The sequence below is a fragment of the Letharia lupina genome (genome assembly GCF_014066315.1).
Source record: "Letharia lupina isolate WasteWater1 chromosome Unknown contig_5, whole genome shotgun sequence".
Classification (NCBI taxonomy): domain Eukaryota; kingdom Fungi; phylum Ascomycota; class Lecanoromycetes; order Lecanorales; family Parmeliaceae; genus Letharia; species Letharia lupina.
Genome location: NW_023502974.1, coordinates 652,669 through 675,724, shown reverse-complemented (window position 1 = coordinate 675,724; position 23,056 = coordinate 652,669). Strand labels below are relative to the sequence as shown.

The 23,056-nt window shown below is 50.4% G+C and overlaps 10 protein-coding genes across 10 annotated transcripts; 5 read left to right on the top strand and 5 right to left on the bottom strand.

Moving 5' to 3' along the window:
• Window positions 1-185: 185 nt before the first annotated feature.
• On the bottom strand, window positions 186-901 carry HO133_008447 (uncharacterized protein; the record flags this gene model as incomplete). The annotated part of the gene is made up of 5 exons (XM_037299313.1): window positions 186-255; window positions 304-340; window positions 395-679; window positions 762-786; window positions 842-901. The coding sequence occupies 5 exons, from the start codon at window positions 899-901 to the stop codon at window positions 186-188; spliced, it is 477 nt and encodes a 158-aa protein (XP_037155314.1).
• A 2,419-nt stretch (window positions 902-3,320) lies between these two features.
• On the bottom strand, window positions 3,321-5,576 carry HO133_008446 (uncharacterized protein; the record flags this gene model as incomplete). The annotated part of the gene is made up of 3 exons (XM_037299312.1): window positions 3,321-4,223; window positions 4,585-5,194; window positions 5,341-5,576. 3 exons carry the CDS (start codon window positions 5,574-5,576, stop codon window positions 3,321-3,323), a joined length of 1,749 nt encoding a protein of 582 aa, XP_037155313.1.
• A 256-nt stretch (window positions 5,577-5,832) lies between these two features.
• Window positions 5,833-6,759, top strand: HO133_008445 (uncharacterized protein; the record flags this gene model as incomplete). Its single annotated transcript, XM_037299311.1, has 1 exon — window positions 5,833-6,759. One exon carries the CDS (start codon window positions 5,833-5,835, stop codon window positions 6,757-6,759), a length of 927 nt encoding a protein of 308 aa, XP_037155312.1.
• Window positions 6,760-8,387: 1,628 nt separating this feature from the next.
• Window positions 8,388-9,109, top strand: HO133_008444 (uncharacterized protein; the record flags this gene model as incomplete). Its single annotated transcript, XM_037299310.1, has 2 exons — window positions 8,388-8,463; window positions 8,622-9,109. 2 exons carry the CDS (start codon window positions 8,388-8,390, stop codon window positions 9,107-9,109), a joined length of 564 nt encoding a protein of 187 aa, XP_037155311.1.
• Window positions 9,110-16,057: 6,948 nt separating this feature from the next.
• Window positions 16,058-16,496, top strand: HO133_008443 (uncharacterized protein; the record flags this gene model as incomplete). The annotated part of the gene is made up of 2 exons (XM_037299309.1): window positions 16,058-16,325; window positions 16,357-16,496. 2 exons carry the CDS (start codon window positions 16,058-16,060, stop codon window positions 16,494-16,496), a joined length of 408 nt encoding a protein of 135 aa, XP_037155310.1.
• A 350-nt stretch (window positions 16,497-16,846) lies between these two features.
• Window positions 16,847-17,692, bottom strand: HO133_008442 (uncharacterized protein; the record flags this gene model as incomplete). The annotated part of the gene is made up of 2 exons (XM_037299308.1): window positions 16,847-16,995; window positions 17,560-17,692. The coding sequence occupies 2 exons, from the start codon at window positions 17,690-17,692 to the stop codon at window positions 16,847-16,849; spliced, it is 282 nt and encodes a 93-aa protein (XP_037155309.1).
• Window positions 17,693-17,798: 106 nt separating this feature from the next.
• Window positions 17,799-18,604, bottom strand: HO133_008441 (uncharacterized protein; the record flags this gene model as incomplete). Its single annotated transcript, XM_037299307.1, has 2 exons — window positions 17,799-18,389; window positions 18,536-18,604. The coding sequence occupies 2 exons, from the start codon at window positions 18,602-18,604 to the stop codon at window positions 17,799-17,801; spliced, it is 660 nt and encodes a 219-aa protein (XP_037155308.1).
• A 343-nt stretch (window positions 18,605-18,947) lies between these two features.
• HO133_008440 (uncharacterized protein) lies at window positions 18,948-19,873 on the bottom strand (the record flags this gene model as incomplete). Its single annotated transcript, XM_037299306.1, has 2 exons — window positions 18,948-19,334; window positions 19,397-19,873. The coding sequence occupies 2 exons, from the start codon at window positions 19,871-19,873 to the stop codon at window positions 18,948-18,950; spliced, it is 864 nt and encodes a 287-aa protein (XP_037155307.1).
• Window positions 19,874-20,766: 893 nt separating this feature from the next.
• HO133_008439 (uncharacterized protein) lies at window positions 20,767-21,270 on the top strand (the record flags this gene model as incomplete). Its single annotated transcript, XM_037299305.1, has 2 exons — window positions 20,767-21,084; window positions 21,112-21,270. 2 exons carry the CDS (start codon window positions 20,767-20,769, stop codon window positions 21,268-21,270), a joined length of 477 nt encoding a protein of 158 aa, XP_037155306.1.
• Window positions 21,271-21,770: 500 nt separating this feature from the next.
• On the top strand, window positions 21,771-22,190 carry HO133_008438 (uncharacterized protein; the record flags this gene model as incomplete). The annotated part of the gene is made up of 2 exons (XM_037299304.1): window positions 21,771-21,964; window positions 22,079-22,190. 2 exons carry the CDS (start codon window positions 21,771-21,773, stop codon window positions 22,188-22,190), a joined length of 306 nt encoding a protein of 101 aa, XP_037155305.1.
• Between the last annotated feature and the right edge of the window lie 866 nt (window positions 22,191-23,056).

Sequence of the window (23,056 nt, the reverse complement as noted above, 5' to 3'; positions counted from 1 at the left end):
CAAGGAGACTTGATTTTGTGAAAGGATGAAGGCTGTTGAACCGACAGGAGACACGTCTCGTTGAAAGGCTCCGAGGTCGAGTAATGTGCGCTCGACATCATGAAATCTCCGAAAAATCAATGTTATCATACACTCTATAATCGATGTTTCATTCGTAACATCGTAACGGTAGACAAATTGAGAAATCATGTTTTGCTGCTGTCTTCGTTGGGGTGCGCCTGCTCGTATACCCAGTCGTTCAGACCCTTACGATTTCTGCACCAGGTCAGGTAAAATCAAGACCGGGATACCCTACAGACTTACCTCGCGATCTCGATGGCGTAGAACTGCATTCGCATAGCTGGGATTCTTTTATTAGCCGACTGCCCATTAATCGGAACCACGGCCAGCAAACCAAAGATTGTCTCCTTCTCGCCATACTCGAACTTTGGATTCGATCTCAGCATTGTGCCAAAGTTGTAGTCCTCCACAGTCTTTTCATATGTCATCATGAAATTCCGCCATCGCTCCTTGCCCTCCTTGCTCTTCATCTTGTCCTCGTCGATCGTTTCTTTTGGGTCAAATTCTGGAAATTCATTTTTGAAGTGTTCGTAGATCTCATCATCCATTTTTGTAAGCCGTAGCTTCGAGCCTCTCATTTTCTCAAGTATCGCCCAGTATGTAGTCATGTGTTGCACCGCTGTATGACCTCTTCGTCAGTCCAGTGGTTGTGCATTGTGGGAATCGGCGATTGAGGTCTAAGGGCGCTTTGAAAGGCGGACCTTTCACAGCAAATTGTTTCTCCATCTATTCACTTGTCAATACGGCATGAGATCACAGCCTCAAAGAGGTGCGAGCGTACATCTTCAAAGTTTTCGGCCTGCTCGGGGTTCAGGCTTGCGCCTGTAGGGCCTAACGACATATCTGCGGAGGTGGAAGGAAGTAGTTGGGGGATTCGGTGGGAGGCGAGGTGCTTTGTTTTTTGAAGAAGTCTATACTGCACAGCGTGATCATCAATTCTCTCCTCGCGAAATCCCGTTCTCTTCAATTACTTGGAGCCTTGGAGGAACTCGAGTTTAGGCGCATCAAGCGCTAAGCGCCAAGTCTACCTGCGTCAAGGCCTACTTCACAGGCTGGGACTATCTCTGGTATGTATATTCTCCTCTCAGGCGGTTTTTATGTTTAAAAAAACTTCACCGGAGCTGCTCATCGCTGTTTACTACAATTTGAAGCAAGGTATACAACAGATCTTTGCCGGCCAGCCAAAGCATTTGGACGCATCGACTCTTGCTTCGAAGGGGACTTATCTTCGTCTGCTGAACGCTCAAGGTCAGATCTACTTCTCGAATCACATCATAAATAACATGCTTGAATGTTTGCCACTCGAGCTGTTCCTTGAGGTTGCCAGCTACCTGACATTTATTGACAAGAAGGCTGTGTCAATTGCCTCAAGAAGGTGTCATTCTATGACTGGACAGTTTGAATGTCCGAACCAACTTACCTGGCTCATCCACTTGTGCCGTTCTCCAGTCAGATTTCACGAGCCATTGTTCGAGAATCCCAAGGTTTTCAGAGACCTGATTTTCAGTGTGCATTCTTATCTCGTCTACAAATATGGAAAAATGATCGCCCTTCAAATGGATATCGAAGAGCTAGTGTCGCCGTACTTTCCGAAGACTTATCCAGAGTCCATGCTGGTTCATTACTATATGACCGTGGCTCACGATTTTGTGAAGTCGGCTATTCAATGTTCGGACGCTGCGGGCTTGGATACCGCCCCACTGACCCCTCGATACTTTTGGGGTCGGATTGAGAGCGAGACTGCATATGTCATCGAATGGCTCGAACGACAGAAGCCAACTGAAGTACATTGTTGCAAGGCAGTGTCCCATGCCAGCTATTCCAGAATTGATATATGCAAGCGACGCGCATGAATTCGGTTCTCGCATGATTGGCGTCGGAGTCATGCTGTGACATGATACAATCAACTCACAATGAAAAACACACACACCCCCTACCTAAGACCTTGGAACATCTGCCAAGGCATTATACGTTCTCGAGTCAGGGCTTAGCATGGAAACAGTCCTCGCGGTATACCGGATTGAATATTCATATCCAATCGAACCGCTGTGTCTGACGGTGGATCCACGCAGGAAGGCACGGCGACTGTGAACAGACGTCCTCCGTTGCGAATCGAAATTTCAAGACAGCCTTAGACGAGTAGTTCAGGGGACGTGAGAAATATAGCTCTATGAGCCCTGAAGAAGCGCGTTGTGTGGTGAGACGGGGCAACAGGGTCATGGAATCAATGACGGGGTGATTTTAATGGTTCACTGTAAGCACTGTTAACCACTAGGCCATAGGCCCAAAAAGCGAAGATATCGCGCTTCATGCACGAATACACCTATTAAGCCCTATAAGCTTAGGTTAGGCCAGGCCTGACATTCACCTTACCTCAAATTTGGCACCGTAATTTCATTGGAGGGTAGGAGTCAAGCTTAAGCATTGGCACGTGATGATATGTGGTGGCCTGTCAGTCAATGGCTCTTTCTCACGGCAGACAGGCAGATTACTGGTAGGCTCGGATTTTGAGGATTTGTGTTTTTGAACCCTTTAGACTTTTCGCCAGACGCAGCAGAATACACAGATCTCAGCGGGAACTTACAATTCTTTAAGGCTTTTGCAAGGGCTGGTATCACCACTAGTCTGGCCGAAAATGAGTGTCCAACATAGTTCATTGGCGTTGGGGTTGGGCGAATACAGATCCGGCCGATGCGGCGGGCTTTGTATATTGTACGTTGTCAATTGTCTTGAAAACCCAGCGAAATGATGAAAATAGAAGATTCCGAGACACCCTCGACGAAGAAGTGGCCCAATCAAATCAATGACAACGGCAACGGCACCTGAGCAGGACCCTCTAGCCATGAAAGACGGTTGCACCAAGATGTTGTGGATAGAAGTGGACTGCCAGGGCTCGCTTGCTCACAACACCGCAGCTACGGTGGCAGAAACAGGCACAGGGTTCGAAAAAGGGGTATCGTGTATCAATAGCGACAGGTAGCCTTTGCGACGGGAGAAAATCTCTTCAAAACGTCGCTCGGATGCGAATGTCGAGGCGCCCCGCAGCGGAAGGATCTGCGCGTTAGTATCCGGCAATGTACGGACTGATGCGAGTATTTGAAGTACGCATTACCATTGGTCAGTAGGCATATTACATATCGGAGGCAGTAAGCAGCATAGCTGCATATTAGTGTATCGTGTTGCAGACCTAAAAGGGCTGAAGCGACGGAGATGAGGTATCAACGCAAATTATTCGATTGTATCTAGAACATCTGGGCGCGTCAGCCAGCTTCGAGTGCTACTCCGCCGGCTGTCGTGGGAACCTGTCCAGCAATATTCTGCTCGATGTCCTGCTCGTCTGCTGATGATGACTCTTCTTCCGAGGAGTCCATCTCCTCATCTTCTTGCTCGTCGAAGCCTTCGAATTCTTCTTCGTCCTCATCTCCATCCTCATCCACCCCTTCCATCTCGACATCCGCACCTTCAGTGGCAGCGTCGTCTTCCCGCGCCATGCTGACTTTGCCCATCTCGCCTAACACCCCTTTCCGACCTTCGACGCCTTTTCCCCCTTCCTGCCCCTCTACCAGTGGCGGAGGCGTGAACCAGGGTATCTTCCCTCTCACAAAATCATTCAAAACCATTTTCGCAGCTCCATCAACGTCTGCCTCTCCACCCTTTAGTAACCTCCCGCCCTTCCTGGCCAGCAGCTCTAAGAATTCTGTGGCTGTCTCAAACCCTCCAATGTCATATGTACGCTGTATGTGCTGCGGTTTTGTTTTTCTGAGGACGGCGGCTATGTACTGTTCGGGGTTCTCGACGTTCTCCACCCGTACCACTCCCCTGAGGAGGATGTCTTCGGGAGAATCGTTGTTACTTGGCGGGACAACGCCTGGACAGTCTATGAGGTAAATCCTTTTCATCAATGTGATATATTGCCAAACTTTGGTCTCTCCGGGGATCGGAGCTACCGTGCAGACTTTCTTTTTCCTAAGGGTATTAATGATCGAAGATTTACCGGTATTGGGGTAACCTATGAATCCGACGGAAATTTGTTTGCGATTGGAGTGGAGGGACGAGAATTGCCGAAGGAGTTGAATTAGACTTCCTTTGCCGAAGCTGTTGGTTATCGACGCATGGAAGGCGAGAGTTGGGTAATCTTTGGATAGTGCGCGCACCCATGAAGCCTAAGAGGACGGTTAGCTAAATACCTTGCATAACATCCTTTCTTGAATGTATGTATGAAGCATTACTAAGAAAACCTCCATTTGTCCACCATTGTGTAGCAGCGAAGGTCTTCAACTCAAACGCAACATTCCCCGATCCTGTTGACCAGCTCGCCAAGACGGCGAGCAGTCTACGCAAGACCCAAAGGTCAGACGCGGCGGAAAGGGGGTTGATATATCCAACGCGTAACAGAGTAACAGTCCATGGTGATAATGCACAAAGTGCAGGAAAGCCTCTTGACTTGACGATTGGAAAGGTGGTGCGCCGCAAGGGGAAGAGTGATAATTCTTTGGCAACGACAAAGGGAATGCAACTACTTACGGCAACGCCTGTGGGGACCAGATCGCATTTATTTAGAACGAAAATCAAGTGCTTATGAGGTGCTTCTTCGCGAATATACTTCTCCACACTCCGACACCTCGTGCCCCAAGGATCCCGTGCATCTAGGACATGGATAACAACGTCCGAAGAGTCAATGACCTTGTATAGCTCGTTCCATATTCTTTTACTCTGACCCTTCGAGAATATGGGCTCCTTCGCTGTGGAAAGGACTGCGTCTTCTGGTGCGGCCTCACCAGCCTGCTCTTCCGAGCCAGATGTCCCACTCAGCAGCTTGGCTTGCTCCAGGCGTTCCAGGTACGTCACATGCATTTTTGTCGACTCTCCCGCAAGATCTTCCAAGGACCCGACTCCTAGCTTGACCCTTTTCCGCTGCGCCTTTGGCCCAAAAGTATCACCGAAAGGCGCTGACTCCACCTCGATCTTGGCTTGGTGCTGCTTCAGCCCGTTCTTGCCCTTGCCATCTCTTATCAAACTCATTGGTAGCTTATTGGATTTGAGGAGAATCTGATATGGATCCGAAGCCCTTTCTTGCATTGCATCCCGAAAATTGTTGAGGGCGTCCTGAGAAATGACCCGCGTGGCGTTAAACCTATGTTTTCGGAGTCAGCGCCGCTTCTTTGAGATGAGGTTTGAGTCGACGAAATACGTTCAAAGAGCAAATTGATCTTGGAGCATGTGTTACAACCTAGATCATGGTGAAGATTAAGAAGTCTTCAATCCAAACAGGGGACCCACCATTTTCGATTGGGCTCCACACGGGCTTTCGGTTTGTCTCGACTTTGAAAGCTGGCTGCTTTTGTGACCTTTCCGTTGGCATTCCGCTGTGCTTTTCCATCTTTGAACATGTTCAACGTCTTGGCCTGCTTGCCCGTCCGGTAGAAATTCTCTCCTTTGACCTTTACATTTGCCATTCCGTCTCCCACTTTGCCCTGCTTCTCCTTCCTCATCTTCTCTTTTTTGCCGGTACCCATCTTGATCGTCTAGGGGCAGCTTACTGCTGTTGCTTCTTGCCGTTGGCGGTACCCAGCCTGATCCCTAGTGCCATTTAAAGCTGCTGTTGTGTGATATTGATCATAATGATCGCAGTAGGGTCCGAGGGGTGTTCGAAGTGCGGACTTTTCCTTTTCTGCGCTAGGCAAAACATTTCCCCGTCCGCGCCCTGATTGTGATTTGGACAAATCGAAAAGTTAAGAGCATCAACTAAACGCTCCATCATTGTAAGCCACCATGCCTCCTCGAGCTGTGGGTACACAACGCTGCCTCAGACCACGGCAATGTATCCACCACACCAAATCACCGGGCTTTAGCACATCCTCCCCCTCCCGTGCTCAAATACCCCCGGAGTCGCCCAAGTTCATTGAAGTCCCACGCCTCGTCCAACCAAAACAACCCTTCCCCGTACGCATGAAAGGCGTCCTTCCTCCTCCCAGAGATATTTTCCATCGGCGAAAAGAGGGGAAGATACCCAGAGCCTCTCCGGAATACTTCGCCGCTGTCACCCCCGAACCCCTTGAAGATAAAACCACCAGATCAGACGACGAATTCGTGAGTTGGAAAGCCCGTCAATCGGAGCTACGGCGGCGAAATCTTCGGGAAGGGTTGGCAGAGCTGCATCAGAGGAGACAGGAATCTGATCGAAGGAGGAGTATAATAAGTGCCGCAAATACCAGGATTAGAGAAAAGCGTCTTTACGCCCCTGAACGCAAAGATGTTCGGCTCACCAACCCCTCAGTCCTCTCAACTCAACAGCCAACAAAACACCGCGCGCTTCCTGATCCCACGCGCCCCGGTCGTCTCGCGGTCATGAGCCAGAATGTCGCCGATATGGCAGCCATGCGGGAAGAGGCCCGGAGAAACGCCTTACACACTCTTTACGTCAATGCTGGTGATTTCATTACAACAGGCAAGCAGCTGGACGAGGTGGTTGACAGGGCGTTCGATGATAATAGCCAATTCAGGACCGATAGTAGTGAGGGACTAAATATTTGGAATCTGGGATTCCCGGAGACGGTGCAGGAGTTGTTAGGGAAGGCTAACAAGACTGGGAGGCAGACAGCGTTGGATAGCGCGGAGGGGAATGAGATTACTACCAGGGAGAGGATGAAGAAGATTGGTGAGGAACTGACGGGAGGGAAGATGTTGGAGGAGAGATGAAGTGTGTTCTCGTGGTTGTGGGGAGAGGAACGCAATAAGATTGATTGCGTAGACTGATCGTTCTTTTGTACATAGGCCTCCACATCAAAGGATTCATACATGATGCTTTCGTCAAGTCCACGCTGCTGCACACTCTTTCTTTCGATACCTAGGCTTTCCAATTGGGCATCTGTTGGTAGGCGTCATCCTTTTTGCCCACTACAGTCCCTAGAGATATAGATCTGGCGTCCTCGGCCATACAAAGCCCATTGAGCTCTTCATAAGCGCCAGATGGCGCAAGACGAGCCCGTTCTTCTCGAACGGGACAGGGTTATGGAAACATGCTTCCCTGATATGGAATTGGGTGTTATCGAGCAGCTCAGGATCTTCTGGATAAAGCCTCACTGATGTTGTTGCCCGTGGTGAAGAGTGTAGAAGGAAGAACGGTGAATGATACTGAGAGACTGGCTAGAGATTGCGAGGAGGTTGCATCGAATCAGACCACGTGGCGAGCAGATGTTTTGGGCAACATAATCGCAAGCGAAAGCGCCTTCAGTGACAGCAGCGGCTAGACCCAAAGTTGTTTAGCTCCAATGTGTATTGGTGATCTAGAACTCTCTGGTGGGCAAGATCGAATATTACTCCTACACCACCAATAACGTACAGTAATACTAAGCTATCCTCCAGGCTCCATGGAACGAAGTAGTCTCTAAGAGCTGGGCTTGAAGACACAGCAGCCAAGCGTTAGTTGAAGTCAGCCACTGCTCAGACGCAGGTCCCTAAGGCAATCAAGATTAAAGCGGTCCAGCTGCCACCTCGGGTTCGCCTAATGCTAGAATATACCCGCACACTGCTGTATGAGGGCAGCGGATGGTCCTCCGATACTTGTTGACTCCTGAGAGAATGCTGACCTAGGCCGATTGGCAAAGCCACAGTGACCTGCGTAAATGGTAAGCTGCTTTCTAAAAACTTCTACAATAGACGAGGTCTGTCCAAAAAGGCATGCCATTCCTCGACGAGACACCCGTGCCGCCACTGTCTGTCGCTACCCACCTTGCGTGAATCCTGCCATTGGCCCCAAGGATTGATTGATCAGGGGTACATCAATGCCAAGTGAACGCCTTCATGCATCCTGCTGGCTTACATTTCCTAAAACGGAACGCTTACATTTCCTCACCCGCTGTAGATATCTTCAGCCTCGTCCCAATGCACAGAACAAGTCACGGGTTATCAAAAGCATCGCCTCCTAGTCCCAGCCTCTTCTTAAAACCCGCCCTCTCCCCCCAAATCTTCCCTAAATCTTCCTTTTTCAATTTTGTTCTAGCTCGCGCTTCCTCGTTGCTATACAGCTGGGAATTGAAGAAAAACATGCGTTTTCTATTGCCCATTGCGCTATTTTCGTCGTGCGCGTCCACTCTTGTCCTACCCCCTTTCATTACACCTGCACCGCAAGTTGCTAAACGCAAGGCTGCCGAGAACATTTGCGGCTACTACTCGCTCGGTGGTCTAAGTATGCTCCTGGGCGCCTTCTTCGTCCAATCGCAAGGCTGAGAGGTATAAAGTCAGCACTATCTCCTGTCCCGTCGACACACCATGCATGGTGGCAACAGACTCGTCACCTGCTGTAGGGTACTGTTCTGGTATTGATAATGACCCCGTCACGACAATATACGGATACGGGTATTGGCCTTCTGAGGAAGGATGTGGCCCTGGAGCAGCGTGTTGGTAAGCCCTACAAAATGCTGGTTTGAAAGCTGAACGTATGGACTAATGGAAAAGTCCATCTGCGACACCTGACGTTGGGCAATATCTTTTTAACGCTGGTGAAACTGTCTTTCTTGGCTGTGGCCTCCTACCTTTCACCTACACCGCCTTCTTCTCAGCGGAGGCCGGGTTTGCGAGCCTGTCGACGCCTGCTGCGGCTCAAACTCCAGCTTCTGCTACCGCTACAACCACATCGCTGCCTCATTCAACCACCGATCTTCTGGCGGGCGTCACTACCCGCCCCGTTTCAGATACCTCCACAACCCCAGTGGCACCACTTCCATCGCAAACAGCCACATCATCAACCTTCTCAAGTACAACAACGAGAACAGTAGTAATCGTTGGGGCGGTTGTTGCTCTGGTCGGTGGTCTAGTGTTCCTGTGGTTTCTATTCATGGCCTGGAAAATCCACCAGGCGCACAAGTACCCGAAGCAACAATATACGCCCCTTTCGTATCAGGGCTCGACCGCCTCGCCCCAATCAGGGGCTCCTGTCAACAAGAGCGGGCTGAGTAAGTGGGCAAAGATTGCTACGGTCATCAGTCCAATATTTGCTATCGTTGGGTTGGCTGTGGCAATATACTTTGGACTCAAGCAGCAGAAATGACGGGCAAATTGTATGAATCGACATGGTGTTGGTGGGCGTATTATTCCCTTGCCTTTTTGTTAATTCTAATGTCATGGTATTGCGAGATGTGCTTTGTACAACATAGTGTACGCCTGATGTATGACAATAGGAACATAGTACAATTGTGCCACCTACTTTCGAATCTCTCAGAAAAACTTCGACGAACACTCTTCTAAACGCTAGCTCTCACCAACCTCCGTCATATCTATCACCCTCGCACTCCTCGTCCCATTCCTCAACGCCGCCAACCCTCCCTCCTCCGATCCCTCCCCCAACGGCGGCCCCAACAACGCCGCAACGTTCCCGTGCAGCCCGATCCTCGCGAACCCGGCCGTGCCGTACTTCTTCAAGCAACCAAAGTAGATCCCGTTCAGATCCCCCTGCGCCCCCTCGAGCGAGAACGTCTCCGACGCCGTGGCCGGCACGCCCGGCCCGTACAGGTCCATGCTCAGGTGGCACGTCCGCCCCGTCGCGGCGTCCGTCTGGACGAACACGACGGGCAGCCGGTGCGCGCCCGTCGCGTATTCGGACCAGATCTCTTGCTTCCTGTAGTCGGGCAGGGTCCGGAGGCCCGTGAGCAGGCGCGCGCAGACGACGAGGGTGAAGCCGCCCGGCTGGCGCCGGCAGACGGGCTGGCCGATTATGGGGGCTCCGGTTAGGGTCGTGGTGGTGAGGGTGGGAGGGGGTGGGAGGGTGAGGGGGAGGGAGGGTGGGGTCAGGATGAGGAGGGTGAGGGAGAGGGTGAGGGAGGGGAGGGGGAGATGCATGGTTGTTGGTTTCTTGTTTTCGGAGAAGGGAGGGATGGGGATTGAAGAAAGAAAGAAAGAAAGAAAGGTGGAATGCTTCGAGTACAGGTTTGTTCCATCGGTGTTCGGGAAGTTTTGATGCGCAACAACCGCACTTGCGCTTTTTTTAACGAGAGGATACTTCCGTTTCTGTTTCCGTTTCCGAATGCGCTCGCTAAACTGTCGCATAGCTCTTACGAGCGCGAACAAAATGCGATGAAACATCGCGATTTTACAGCCACATGGGAGAAAGCTGTCGAAGCTTGTGGCTTTCGGTTTATGAAGGAAGGCGCGCCGTGCTGTTTTTTGGGGAACGGGGGGATTTTGATGCGTCATGCGAAGCCCTTCCCTGAAAAGACGGAGAAAACAGGCGTGATTGAGCATCCTTTGCAGGCAATTGCATCAACATACGCCAGCGTGTGGTCTCCCAACCTATTGCGCGATTATGGAATTGCAATCATGCAAACTGCCGCAAAAAGGAGATGCACAGCTGTCGTCGTTGCGTTACATACTCAACTTTTCCTCAGTCAGACAACTCCTCGCCTTGTCTCAACTCGCCGCGCCGCTCACAAGGAGAGAATTAATGCCCAGAGTCCTTCTCAGTATACCCACCTGTTGCACAAACAGCATGTCAATCTCGATGAAGCCATACTTACATCCTCACTCCGAAAGCCCCACCATCAGCGAGAGACGGAACGTCCGAAATATGTACCGCGCGGTATTCGACTTGGGCTCCGCCGAACCGGACGTAAAAACTAAGTTCCCGGCGATCGCTGTGTCGATCTCCGTTGTGCGCGTGTCGATTTCATGCGTGGGGTAGGTGATGGCGTCGCTGGCAGCAGGTATAGTCCCCCAAGCTCATCGGCTGAAAATCTGATGCCAATGTTGGGTTTGCTTTTGGGCAGGAAGGTCAATTCTGGCATACTACCGTTGAAGCTTCCTAACGCCAGGGAGACCATGGCATGGACATGGACCAGCAGATATGACGTCGCGTGGCGTCTAGGGCCATTGAAGGCCCGCACTGCACTAAGTTCTGGATTGGCCGCCTTGAAGAGCATTGCGATTTAGGAGTGCGTTTTTGCAGAATTATCGAGGTTGATGGGAGTTGGGTTTCTAACGGTAGCTGCATGCATAAGCGTCAAGTGTATTGAGAAGAGTAGAAGGAAGAGGGAAAACAAATGAGGCTTGCATCATGACATTTATACAGTAACAGATCATGGTAAATGGAAGGCATTGATCTAAACCAAATCGGCGTTTGATTTCGCCACTCTTTCGGGGATATCTCAGCATAAGCGGTCAGCTATGCGACAGGCGATTCATTTGAAAAGAGATAAGACGATTCATTCCAAGTGAGAGTAGTTCGTGCAACATGGATTTAAGACGATGGCATGGCGAATTGAGATAGAGAACCTCATCACTAGACAGGTTTAGCAACGAATTTCAAAAGAATGATTCAAAGCGGGAACAGCCCTACCCTTCTACCGCTAACCCGATTAGGCAATATCACGGATTTCGGCGAAACCTTTGCCGAAGAGTCACAAATCTCTTTGAATTTCACTTATTCTTCTTTTTTTATCACATATATACCTTATAAACTCCTCTAATGATGGGGCCCTCGTTGTAACGATCTTTATAGTTATATTGCTAGGCTATTGGGCTGTGATCGCCACCACGTTATAGATATATCCCCCTAGTGGAGTACGAGTAGACCGATGTTACTGAATCATTGTGGTTTAACTTATATATGCGTATAGTGTAAAAGATATTAATTAATCTATATGCCCGCAGGCATCTCATGACAATTGCCCCCAAAAAATAGAGAAATGCCATGTTCTTATAGCAAGAAGTATGTATGTATGGTTTTTCGAATGCGGGAAAGAAATGGAGACACCGGGCTAATTAGTGGTGTGCATCCCACGAAATCTCCTACTGGAATAAAAACTTTCGAATAATGAAATGGCTGTCGAAACAAGATATCGGACGGTTTTAATTCGTTCAAATATGCATCGTCCGATATGTTACGAGCGTACCCTTGACACACCACTCAGCCCTCAGCCCTATGGCTAGCGGGCCTTGGCGGAGGCATCTCCTACTATATCATGCCTCCTTCCCACCTACATAGTTCGGTAGCCTTATTATCCTCGTTCTACCTCACCCATACTGGTATCGCACCTATGCTGGTCCTGACATTATAATAAGGCTCCTTCGTACCCCTCTCGGCGAAGAGAAACTTAAACGGACAAGATGTGACTGAGTTCTCAGTTACACACTCGAGGATAGCAGAGTCACTAAACAGCTACCAAAGACCTACCCCCTTCCATTCGGATTAGCGGACGAATTCAAAGAAATGCGCTGGCAGGGGCTTTGGCAAGAAACCAAGTTGAGCCATCGTATCCCTGGGTAAGCCCACCAGACGGGTAACTCGATTCCAAAGAGCCTAACGGGACAGCGGAACGGCCTCGCCAAAACAGTGGGCGAGGGATAAATAAGGCACAGGGACTATTCGTACGACTAGCGAATTGATAATAGAAAGAAATCGTCACAAACCCCACACACAGTGAGCCTGCTACAATGGCAGCAAAGGTACGACCTCTTCACTGAGCATGTCGACAACACACATAGTGAGCCTGCTACAATGGCGACGGGAACAGACCCGGCAAAACGACTACGATTCGACCTCTTCACTGAGCATGTCGACAACACACATAGTGAAGCCTGCTACCAAATGGCATTCAACACATTCGATTCTTCTCTACCTCCCTATTAAACCTACGAATCAAATGAGATAAAGGATGAAATGGATGGACTTGATGGCAAGAGCATGGGAGACACAGGGCAAATCTACAGTGAAGCTCCCAGGCCAGGCTGCCAACTGGTGTTGAGGGGGTTTCATAACACATGCATGCGTTGGATTTTCTTCAATTCTACCGAAGGACTACGGCAAGAGATTGAAGAGGAACTCGGAGAATCTTGCTGGCACGCAGGCAAGATATGACCAACATCTCCAGGATCTCTGAAGGACAATGTGAGCATGGTAGGCATAACAAGCATGGCATTGTCAAGACCAGCATGCGATCCGGCAAAACCTCGGACATGGTGTTTTTGAACGAATTGAAACCATCCGATGTTCGACTGCTAAATCCTCTCCGGTCGAGGCCTACACGGACTATGGATGTTTGGAGACACAGGGCAAGCAATGGGCGTGCATCTCCGGTCTACCAGCCATGGGGGCCATGGCTATTGAGAGGGGGGGGGTAGTGTTACGAGCGTACCCTTGACACACCACTCAGCCCTCAGCCCTATGGCTAGCGGGCCTTGGCGGAGGCATCTCCTACTATATCATGCCTCCTTCCCACCTACATAGTTCGGTAGCCTTATTATCCTCGTTCTACCTCACCCATACTGGTATCGCACCTATGCTGGTCCTGACACGATAGGTGACCTCTGCCTGCAGAGGTTTAATTGGCTGTGATCGACGCAGTAGATCCTTCTCTTGTGTGCTCATTGTAGTAATATACTATTATATGATATTGCCTAGGCACGCGGATATAGCAGGCCAAATTGTAGTGTCGTTCTCCGCCTACTAAGTAGTGATTTGACGTGAGATCGTGGAGAGCATATATCGTGGGATCTTGGAGAGCTGAGCCGTATTCTTGATAATGGTGGTCTTATTGTCGCTTGGTCTCTTCGCAGTGTTCTCCGCATTTGCCTGCTGCGGTGGTTCTTCCTCTTGCTCAACTAAGTGCTCTCCGCAGTATTCTCCGTATTTACCTACTACGGTGGTCCCTCCTCTTGCTCAACTGAGTGCTCTGACTAAGTGGTTGACTAAGTAGATAATTAAGTGGATTAATGTGAGACTATAGAGAGTAGACCTGTTATATCACTGCTGCTGCTGACTATCTCCGCAAAATTCTCCATACTGCATTGCTCCTCCTCTTGTTAAGTAATTGGCTAAGTGACTGGCTGAGTGGCTGACTGAGTGGGTTGATGTGAGATCGTGGAGAGCAGGCCTGTTGTGTCACTGCTGCTGCTGACTGTCTCCGCAATTCTCTCCGTACTGCATTGCTCCTCCTCTTGTAGAATATCAGACTGAGTGACTGGCTGAGTAGCTGACTGAGTGGATTGTTGTAAGACCGTGGAGAGCAGGCCTGTTGTGTCACTGCTGCTGCTGACTGTCTCCGCAATGTTCTCCGCATTTGCCTGCTGCAGTGGTTCCTCCTCTTACTGAGTATCGGGCTGGTGTGAGATCGTGGAGAGTAGGTCTGTTGTATTACTGCTGCTGCTGACTGTCTCCGCAATATTCTCCGCATTTGTCTACTGTAGTAGTTTCTTCTCTTACTGAGTATCGGGCTGGTGTGAGATCGTGGAGAGCAGGTCTATTGTGTCACTGCTGCTGCTGACTATCTCCGCAATATTCTCCGTACTGTATTACTCCTTCTCTTGTAGATTATCAGAATAAGTGGCTGGCTGAGTGGCTGGCTGAATAGAGTGGTGAGCTGGCGGGGTAGATAGTGCTAACTAAGTAACTAGCTGAATAGCTCGTAGCCATTGTGTACTGTAAGAACGAGAGGTATGTATAATGATATCTAGATAGGTGGGTAGATTATTTCTTTATTTTTGCTATATCCAAATAAGTAGTTACGCTAACGCCGTATAGGGCAACTTTGTAATTAAATCATTATTTTATATTATAAAATAGTGATTTAATTTATAGGTGATCGACGAGACTAATAACTACTCTATATAATTAGCCTATTAAATTATTACCCTTTTCGTTTTGAATCATTCTTTTGAATCACATTGCTAAACCTGTCTACTGATGTCATGCTAGTAGAGAAGAAAAGGTCGTACTCGTATGTTAGGATCGGGCATCGTGCGACCAGACAATGTGTACATCTTGTCCGCCGCTGGTGGGTACGCTGGATTTCTTCCAAGCTTGACGGCGTTGTTGACCAATATAGTTGGACTTGCTCCAAACCTCCAATGCTCGAATTCCAACTTTAAGCACGATAAGCGCTGCCGCTGGGCTTTTCACTGAGGGAAGCTTCACCCCTGCCGAACCTTTTTTCACCCCTGCCGAGCTGTAACCCGTCAATCCAGATTAGGCTGGACACTTGAGACGAGGTTTAGAAGGTACAGTAACATTTGCACTGGGCAGATGCCGACCTGAGCAGAAATGGAGGACCATACCACGACTAGCTGCTTGTCTATTACGATGGCTTTCCACTTTCAGATCATGGGTCTTTCCACCGACCGCGTGGCGCTTTTTCCCTCACTCGCTATCGCTGGGCATAAGGACATCGTTCAGCGTTCCTCTTCACGTACTTGGCCGACGTATGCTTTTGTATACGCGCAAATGATTATTAACATGCTTCAATCCACTGTCCAATCTACTTTGCCCTCTGCTACCCTCACCCTGAGCTCCGCATCCACCAAAATGGCGGCCTCTTTGCCACACTTGACGGGCTCGTATGTTACGTCAAGAACATAGACCACCAACCCTTCCAAGCTCCTCTACGCCATGACTGACAAGACCTGCCCTCCGTCCTGAGTCTCCTTCGGTTGCTTTGGCCTGCCTCATTTGATTCTAGAATGCGTTGACTGAGAGGGTGACGTGAGGGGAAGGTGCAACCTGTCACAGATGAACGGTGAGACAGGCTTTACAGACTGACACCGGTTCCATTCAGGGCCATATTCTTGAAACTACAATTGAAACCTGCATTAGTCGTTCCGCTTTTTCTGCTCGCGAATTCCGGTATAAACATGATTTCAAGAAGAAGGTAATGAACTTACGGTGGAATCGAATGGAAGCCGAGGCAGAGTTTAAATCAGGAACGATTCTGATATCGAGGCAATGTAGCGACAACGGCTCAACGGCAAAGGCACTGCATCATTTAACTCAGAGCCCATCACACACGCAGCTATTCAATTGAGCCTCAACGGATCTTTTGAGAACGAGCTCTGAGCTTGGTCAAGGTTCATCAAACTTCCCCAAAGATTTTTAAGCCCAAGGTCATCTGACTGAAGGCTACGCTGTAAGTCCGATCATTTGGCCCTTCTTCACCTTTTCCAAACGCGTTGACGTTTGTAGATCACATGACCTGCAAACACTCATTCTGCCTAAGCTTGCTCGCCTCATCAAATGTATGCATTGGGCTACCAGTACGACATCAAGAACCTTGAGAAAGAGGCTTTGGAGAGGTTCGAACCGGCCATGAAGGGCAAAGAAGGAAAAGGCGACGAGTTCACAGCTGTACTCGGGGTCGTAAGTACCACATACGAGACTACTCCAGATAGTGATCGCGGCCTTCGCGATGTCGTCGTAGCCTTTGGGGCGAAGCACTTGGAGGATATAAAAGACCTGCTGGAGGGAGACAATCACGGCTCAGATTCCAAAGTACACGATTCAAGTAGCCAGCATGGCTGATAAGAACACTCTAGAAAAGAAGAAGGTTTACAGAAAGATCTGCCAGCGTGGGCGTTGCCCAAACATGGACAAGTGGAAGTATGACCGAGTTCGCTGCGAGTGCGGAAAGTACCAGCATTTGACACCAGACGAGATGGTGAATGCATCTTTATAGGCGGTTGAAAGTGTAAAGTGTTAGGATCTAGTGTGAGGTCTTGACATGCCCCCTGACACTTCAAGCTCATCTAAAGTCGACCAGATTTCACTTGCTCCTCAAGAAGATGTGCGAGATGCTTATCATTTGTGAACCAAACCCCCGCACAAACAGATATCGCAGCCGGCTAGACTCTGTGAGCTTCCCTGATAGCGGATATGGCCCGGCTTCCGACCATCGCAAGTCGCCACCCAAAGATAACGTACTACGCGATGGAACACTATGGCTTCCCGTCTCGCAGTCTCGTGCCATTGAACCAATTTCTTGGAAGATGGTCGGGCAAAACAGGATCTTGTCCATCTCACAATTCATCAAAGCGTGAAACCTTGAAAGTTGCCCCCGGGCTCTAAAGCCACAATGCGTAGGGTGTGGGCGCTTGTTTCGATCCTCCCACAATGCCTCAGCGCTCCAACCGCAAGAACGGTCTTGCTTGCGGTGTCGTTACCAGCCGCCAACAAGACTGTGAACCAACACATCGTTATTTCTGTGCTGTCATCCGATCCGGCATCAAACCCCTCACCGACGCTATCCTCATTTCCCAGCAACTCTATTGCTCTTCAATTGTCAAATGCAAACTACTCACTGTCTCTTCCCGGGAAGTCTACAGTCAGCCTCCACTTCCATGTTCCTGACACACTGATCAATTTGACGTTCACATTTCCTGGCCGCCCACTCAGCTTTATAACAGTGGTTGAGGCCGTGGAACTCGCCACCGATGGGATTGCGACGAATGTGGTTCTCCGTCCGACCGAGTTTATCACGCACGGCTTTTTCCGGCAGCGTCACGATGAGTTGGAGGTTAATATTCACCAGTATGGTGCAAAGCAAGTAACTTGGTCTTTGTTGGAGCAGCTTCTCTTGGGTATACAGTACTTCATGTCACAACTCGGGAGGCTGTGCGAAATGCGGTTTCAGATTGACGTTCAGAGTAAGGGCCGGGTAGGCCATGGATCGCTGTGGTATACAGGTCTTCAAAGCAATGATGTTGTAAAACGAGCTGTCAACGAGACTTCCGAGCAGCTACCGATGTTGAGCATCTCGAAGCCGGCGCTGACCAACTGGAATGGTTCCATGCTCTCACATATCCCGGACGAGAGAAGCATTGTCTTCTCGTACCATTTCTTCGGCCCAAACATTCCCGAATCCGCAATATCCATGTGCTTGAGACTCGCACGACAGAGCATACGTACTAACGTCCAACTTCATCCACACGATGGTCTCCCTGACGGCTTGTTCCAGTATCGTGCGTGCGGCAGCGATGTCTCAATCGGTATCAAGGCCTATGCCGACAACGCCATCTCTTGGCTCCTCCTGGACCAGATCCTCCATGACATCAGCCGCGATTTGATCGGTGCGCATCATCTGTTGGCGTGTGAGTTTGAATTCGAAATCTATCCCTTCGAGCGACCACACGGCCACGGGTCCTTGCAGTATGATCCCACAACCATCCTTCCTGCAATCCCGTCCCATATCGCCGCCTCTGCTGTCAAAAGGACTTTCCCTCAGCTTCGCTGCGCGAACGCCACCTTGAACAGCCCGCCGCACGCGACGACCTCCCTGCCGAACCCGACCCACACCTGGGCCGTCGTTCTCCCCGTCCCTGGCACCCCCATCACTCTCCTCGTCAACAGCCTCGGGAACCCCCTCCCCCTCTGGGACGTCGCCAGCACGCTCAGCGGCGCCCGTAACGAAGTCCTCAGCGCTCACGGCACTTACGCGAACCTTCCGATCAACAACGGCCGTTTCCAGTACAGTCACGCAGGCTCCAGCGTCTGGGTGCGGGTCGTCGCGAAATCCGAACAGGTAGTTACGTGGCAAGACTTGAACGATGTGTTGAAGGGGCTTTTTGAGTTTCTGTGCACGGGGAAGAAGGCGAGGAGTAGGTGGTTGCTGTTTGAGATTTTCAGGGATGGGAGGGGGATCGTGGGGGATGGATTGGTGTCTGGGCATAGGCCGGGAGTGGGTGTGAGTGATGCGCGATGAGGTGGTGGTGCTCTTACGGTCAAGAAGTAATCCAAAAACGTGTTTTCACCGTTTTGGATCTCGTGTAGGAATTCGGCAGGTCGCATGGTTGAGGAGAAGACATAATCATGGAGAGTTGAAACGGGATCGATCCTTGAAATATCGACAAGTTTACACGGACGAGCAGACTCTCCCACGGTGTAATGCTTAATTCTTATTCGTGAATGACCGTTTTCTGAAGAACGCAGCTCCAAATCGGTGTAAGGAGAATATAGGAACCTAATGCCTCAGGCTGTAACTTTTTGGGGGAGAAAAAGTAAAAAAATTCGGCATGGATTAGATGTCTGCTCACTAGTCAAACATTAGATACGCCTTGCTTCTCTCCACCACCGGTCTATGTGCGAATTAAGCAGAGTCTATACATGCTATAAAACAACTACGCTCATGCCATCATTTCTTAGTATCGATCTCACCATCTTCCTTGCTCGGCTTCTCGAATCGCTTTCTCAACGTCGTAATCATTCTCCCGAACCAATAGAAGTTCAAGACGCTCAGCGTCGTATTGCTGACGACATACGCCACCGCGAGCCAAGGCGGTACCGGCAAGCCCCCAGGCGTCTCAAAGGCAGTCCAGATGTCCTGATACATCCTAACGCTCTGATAGGTGCCCCAGACCAAGCGACTAGCCCCGAAAGTCGTGACGAGCGCGATCCCATTGACGAGCTGTGCCGTCGATCCAGTCATGCCGAGCTTATCCATGAACCAGTGAACGTTGAGAAAAGGCGTGGACAACTCATAGAGGATGAAGTTCAGGCCGTAATAGTTGCAAAACGGCCGCTGGGCGCCAGTCAGCCTCACCCCTCCTCGCTTTCCACCCTCCGACCAGTTTCAGCACTCACGAATCCCAACAACGACACCGCCAACGCGCTCCCCGCATGCATCAGCGCCCCCGGCCCGTGCACGTCCAGGTTCGCCGCGCTGGTCGCCACATCCCACAGGAAGTACCCGGCCGCGAACCCCTGGACCATACCGCTCGCGCCCGTGTAGCCCCAGACCCTCTCCCGGGGTCCCATCGCCCAGCGCTCCCGGTCGGAATAGATCACGGCCAGCGCGGCCGCGCTCACGCAGCATGACTGGAGGAGCGAAACGACGCGGGCGTTCCAGTTGACCCGGGTGCGCGGGTCGAGGCCGGGGTAGGTTTCGGGGCAGAGGCGGCGCGAGGCGAGGGGCGCGAGGTAGCCGTCCAGGAAGGCGTAGATGGTGAAGGCGGGGAGGATCTCGTGGGCGTGCAGGGGGAGGGTGCGGAGGGAGAGTGTCCGGGCTAAGGGGTTGGTGAATTGGATGAGGGAGCGGGGAGCCGGGATGGGGTCCCGCATCGTTGCGCCGGTGAGGGGGGTGTGGTCAAGGGATCATCGTCTGGATCTTCATGGTTGGAAAGGAGCTTCGACCGGCACTGTTTGAGATTCGATGCAAGCATCCGGGTGAGTGGGATCCTTTTGCGGTTCCCTGCATGCAACTGCTCGTCATTGACTTTAGATCAAGCGCTAAGATAACGCTGCTTCGGGGGATAAGATAAGGTAGCTTCTCCGTCCCTGCATGATTGCTTATCAGCTTATCCCCGACCTCGGGAACTTTCACCGCTTGCTCGGGCCGCATCTAATTATATTTATCCGAGAATAACGTTGCGACAACAAGTTTCACCCCGGCATTGTTAGCGAATACGCTGGCTTCGCAAACGGCAATTCCGAGAACAACGTGGGCCCATAAAGAACCGCTTTTGCCGTCGAGAAGGGGAGCTAATCCATATTCTATGGCACGTCAACTCCTGATTGACTGTTTGCTTGCGCAGTGTTTGCCGGTATTGAGAGGAGCAGGCCCATAAACATCGGCCGTCTCGCTCTTTCTTACCTTGAATGGACCTATACTTGAAGCGCCGGAGCGGACTTCACGTCCGTTCAAAGGCTAATAGTTCTTAAATGTGTCCATTCAAATCTTAGTATGAAGGGTTGAAGGGTTTTGGCGACAGTTTGGCTTAGAAATATACAGAAGGGCAGCTTTCGTCATGATCACCTGCCCACATTCACCATCTGCTTTTGGGGCCCCACGTACCGAGGCCTGAGGATCCGAAGATCCTATATCTAACCTTAAAGTTCGTTCGCGAAATCGCCACTGTTCGAGGAGGACAGTGATAGTGACAGTCACGTTAAGGAAACCGAGCCTGAGCTTAGGATACCCTTTGACGTCACCCAAAGAGCATTAAAGTAGCGAAATGCCAAAGGCTAGAAAGCCAAATGAGGAAAGCGACGACAAGAAGTACGAGAATGCGAAGCCGGTCGCTAAAGATGAGCAGGAGGACTTCTTCTGCGGCAAGAGCGAGAAGGCTAAGCGACAACGTCAGCGCAAGGAGAAGGACATACTCGACATCGATATTAAATACCTCGAGCCTCAAATTAGCCAATATAAAGGTGATCGCGGCGGTAGAGCACGCGGCCGTGGTGATCAAGAAGTTTTCAGAGGCAGGGATACAGGTCGTGGTGATGGGTTCAAAGACGGAACCGATAGTGGCTTCCGTAGCGGAGGGGCAGAGGTGATAGTGGCTCTGTCAACGTCATAGACGAATACGCTTTTTGAGCCAAATCCAGCAACTGCTTCCCCATTTGAAGACCCTAAAACCTCAAATGGGACTAGTGGCTTTCCTAAAGATTTGCTCAATTCAACGGTTACGGTGTGCCCAAAACCTCGAATGGGACTAGTGGCTTTCCTAAAGTTTTGAGTAATTCAACGGTCACGGCGTGCCCAAAACCTCGAATGGGACTAGTGGATTTCCTAAAGATTTGCGTAATTCAACGGTCACGGTGTGCCCAAAACCTCGAATGGGACTAGTGGCTTTCCTAAAGTTTTGCGTAATTCAATGATCACGGCGTGCCCAAAACCTCGAATGGGACTAGTGGCTTTCCTAAAGTTTTGCGTAATTCAATGATCACGGCGTGCCCAAAACCTCGAATGGGACTAGTGGATTTCCTAAAGTTTTGTTCGCTGATTCCACAATGATACAACTGAACACCGTATCCTCAATGCTTTGCAACGTCTACTAAAACAGCTTCCCGCCTTGGCGTGTCTCCATATCGAGCCGCGTACCGCCCGCGTACTCCCTGAATCCAGAGCCATCTATTGGAAATGTGTATGAAGGATTAATTGATTAACTATGGAATGGTATGTAGGCTACTTATATACCATGTGAAGCCCATGCTAATTTGCCACCTGATTGCCACCATGAGGGGTAGCTACAACACAGGTGCTGCAGCAAATCTCAACACCATCTCCGATTTCCGCTCCTCGCTTCGATCCCTGCTCGTCCACGTTCGCGATTCTGGCTCCACACTGCTGAAATACAATGCCGAGGACTTAGAACAGATACGCACAGAAGGCACTGGCTTTTGCGAGCTGTCCGTTGCACTGCCGCAAATGTACCTTTCTGAAAATTGTCCTCTATCCAGATGGGAGGCTTTCTTGGTTTGGCATTCTCGAAATCCATTGCATCAGTCTCCTACCTCTAGTAAACATTATCAGGACTCTACCAGAGAGCTGCAAAACCTGATCACGTTGAACATTCAGGACTGGCCAGACACGGTGAACGTCACGATCGGCGATCCGAATCAATGCTCATCTACGAGAGCCAGCTCCAACGAGTAGCTCAACTGAATTCTGGCGTGAGCGATGTCAAGTCCAAGACCAGAGGCTGAAGCCTTGGCCACCGCTCAATGCTAGCGGTAATCGCTTTTGGTGCCAACGGCGATTCATGGTACGGAGAACCGCATGATGATCAAGCTGAACCAGGCCATGTTTACACGCGGCGCGGTCTTGGGGAGGACGATGTTGCTGGCTGTAAAGACCTTCCGGAAGAACATAGAGTATGTCGAGTCTGGGTCGGACACTCGACTCAGTCGTTATATCAGGTTCCCCGAGCTCAATCGCCGGTCTTGAAGTAGTGGTTCTCCATGGAGCGCTCAAATTTGTGGGCCTTTCAGAGGTGCAGGAGAGATCTTGCCGGTCGCCATGACCTGTCTGGCGTTGAAGTAGAATGAACACCAGAATAATAAACCCATCAAGCGATCCTAGCACGACGCATCAAGAACCTGGGCTTCCAAGAATTGGCTGACCCACCAAGGCGACGTAGATTCTCGGGATTTATCTGAGCTCGCCCCGTCTCTTGCATTGTTAGGGCGGATCCAATTCTAGGTCCGTGGTCCGTGGCTCAGCTGACATGGCCCGGGCTCGATGCTCTAAATTGAATATCCAAATATAGTAGCGTGGTCCTTTCTGCCCGTGGGGATCCCAGCATTCGCATTCGCGAAAGCCAATAAAGTCTAGGGTTATCCGATCGCCATGACTACGAATCCTTGTCATGAATGTGTTAAGAGAAGCACAGTAGCGTCTTCGCATAATGGCCTTGTGCTTTGCCTTCCTACGCTGACATCACTTCATACCTGGTTATATCACATACATTAACACCTCGGCGGATCATGTCGAAGAGAGTCGTAAGGCGACACCGTAGGCTA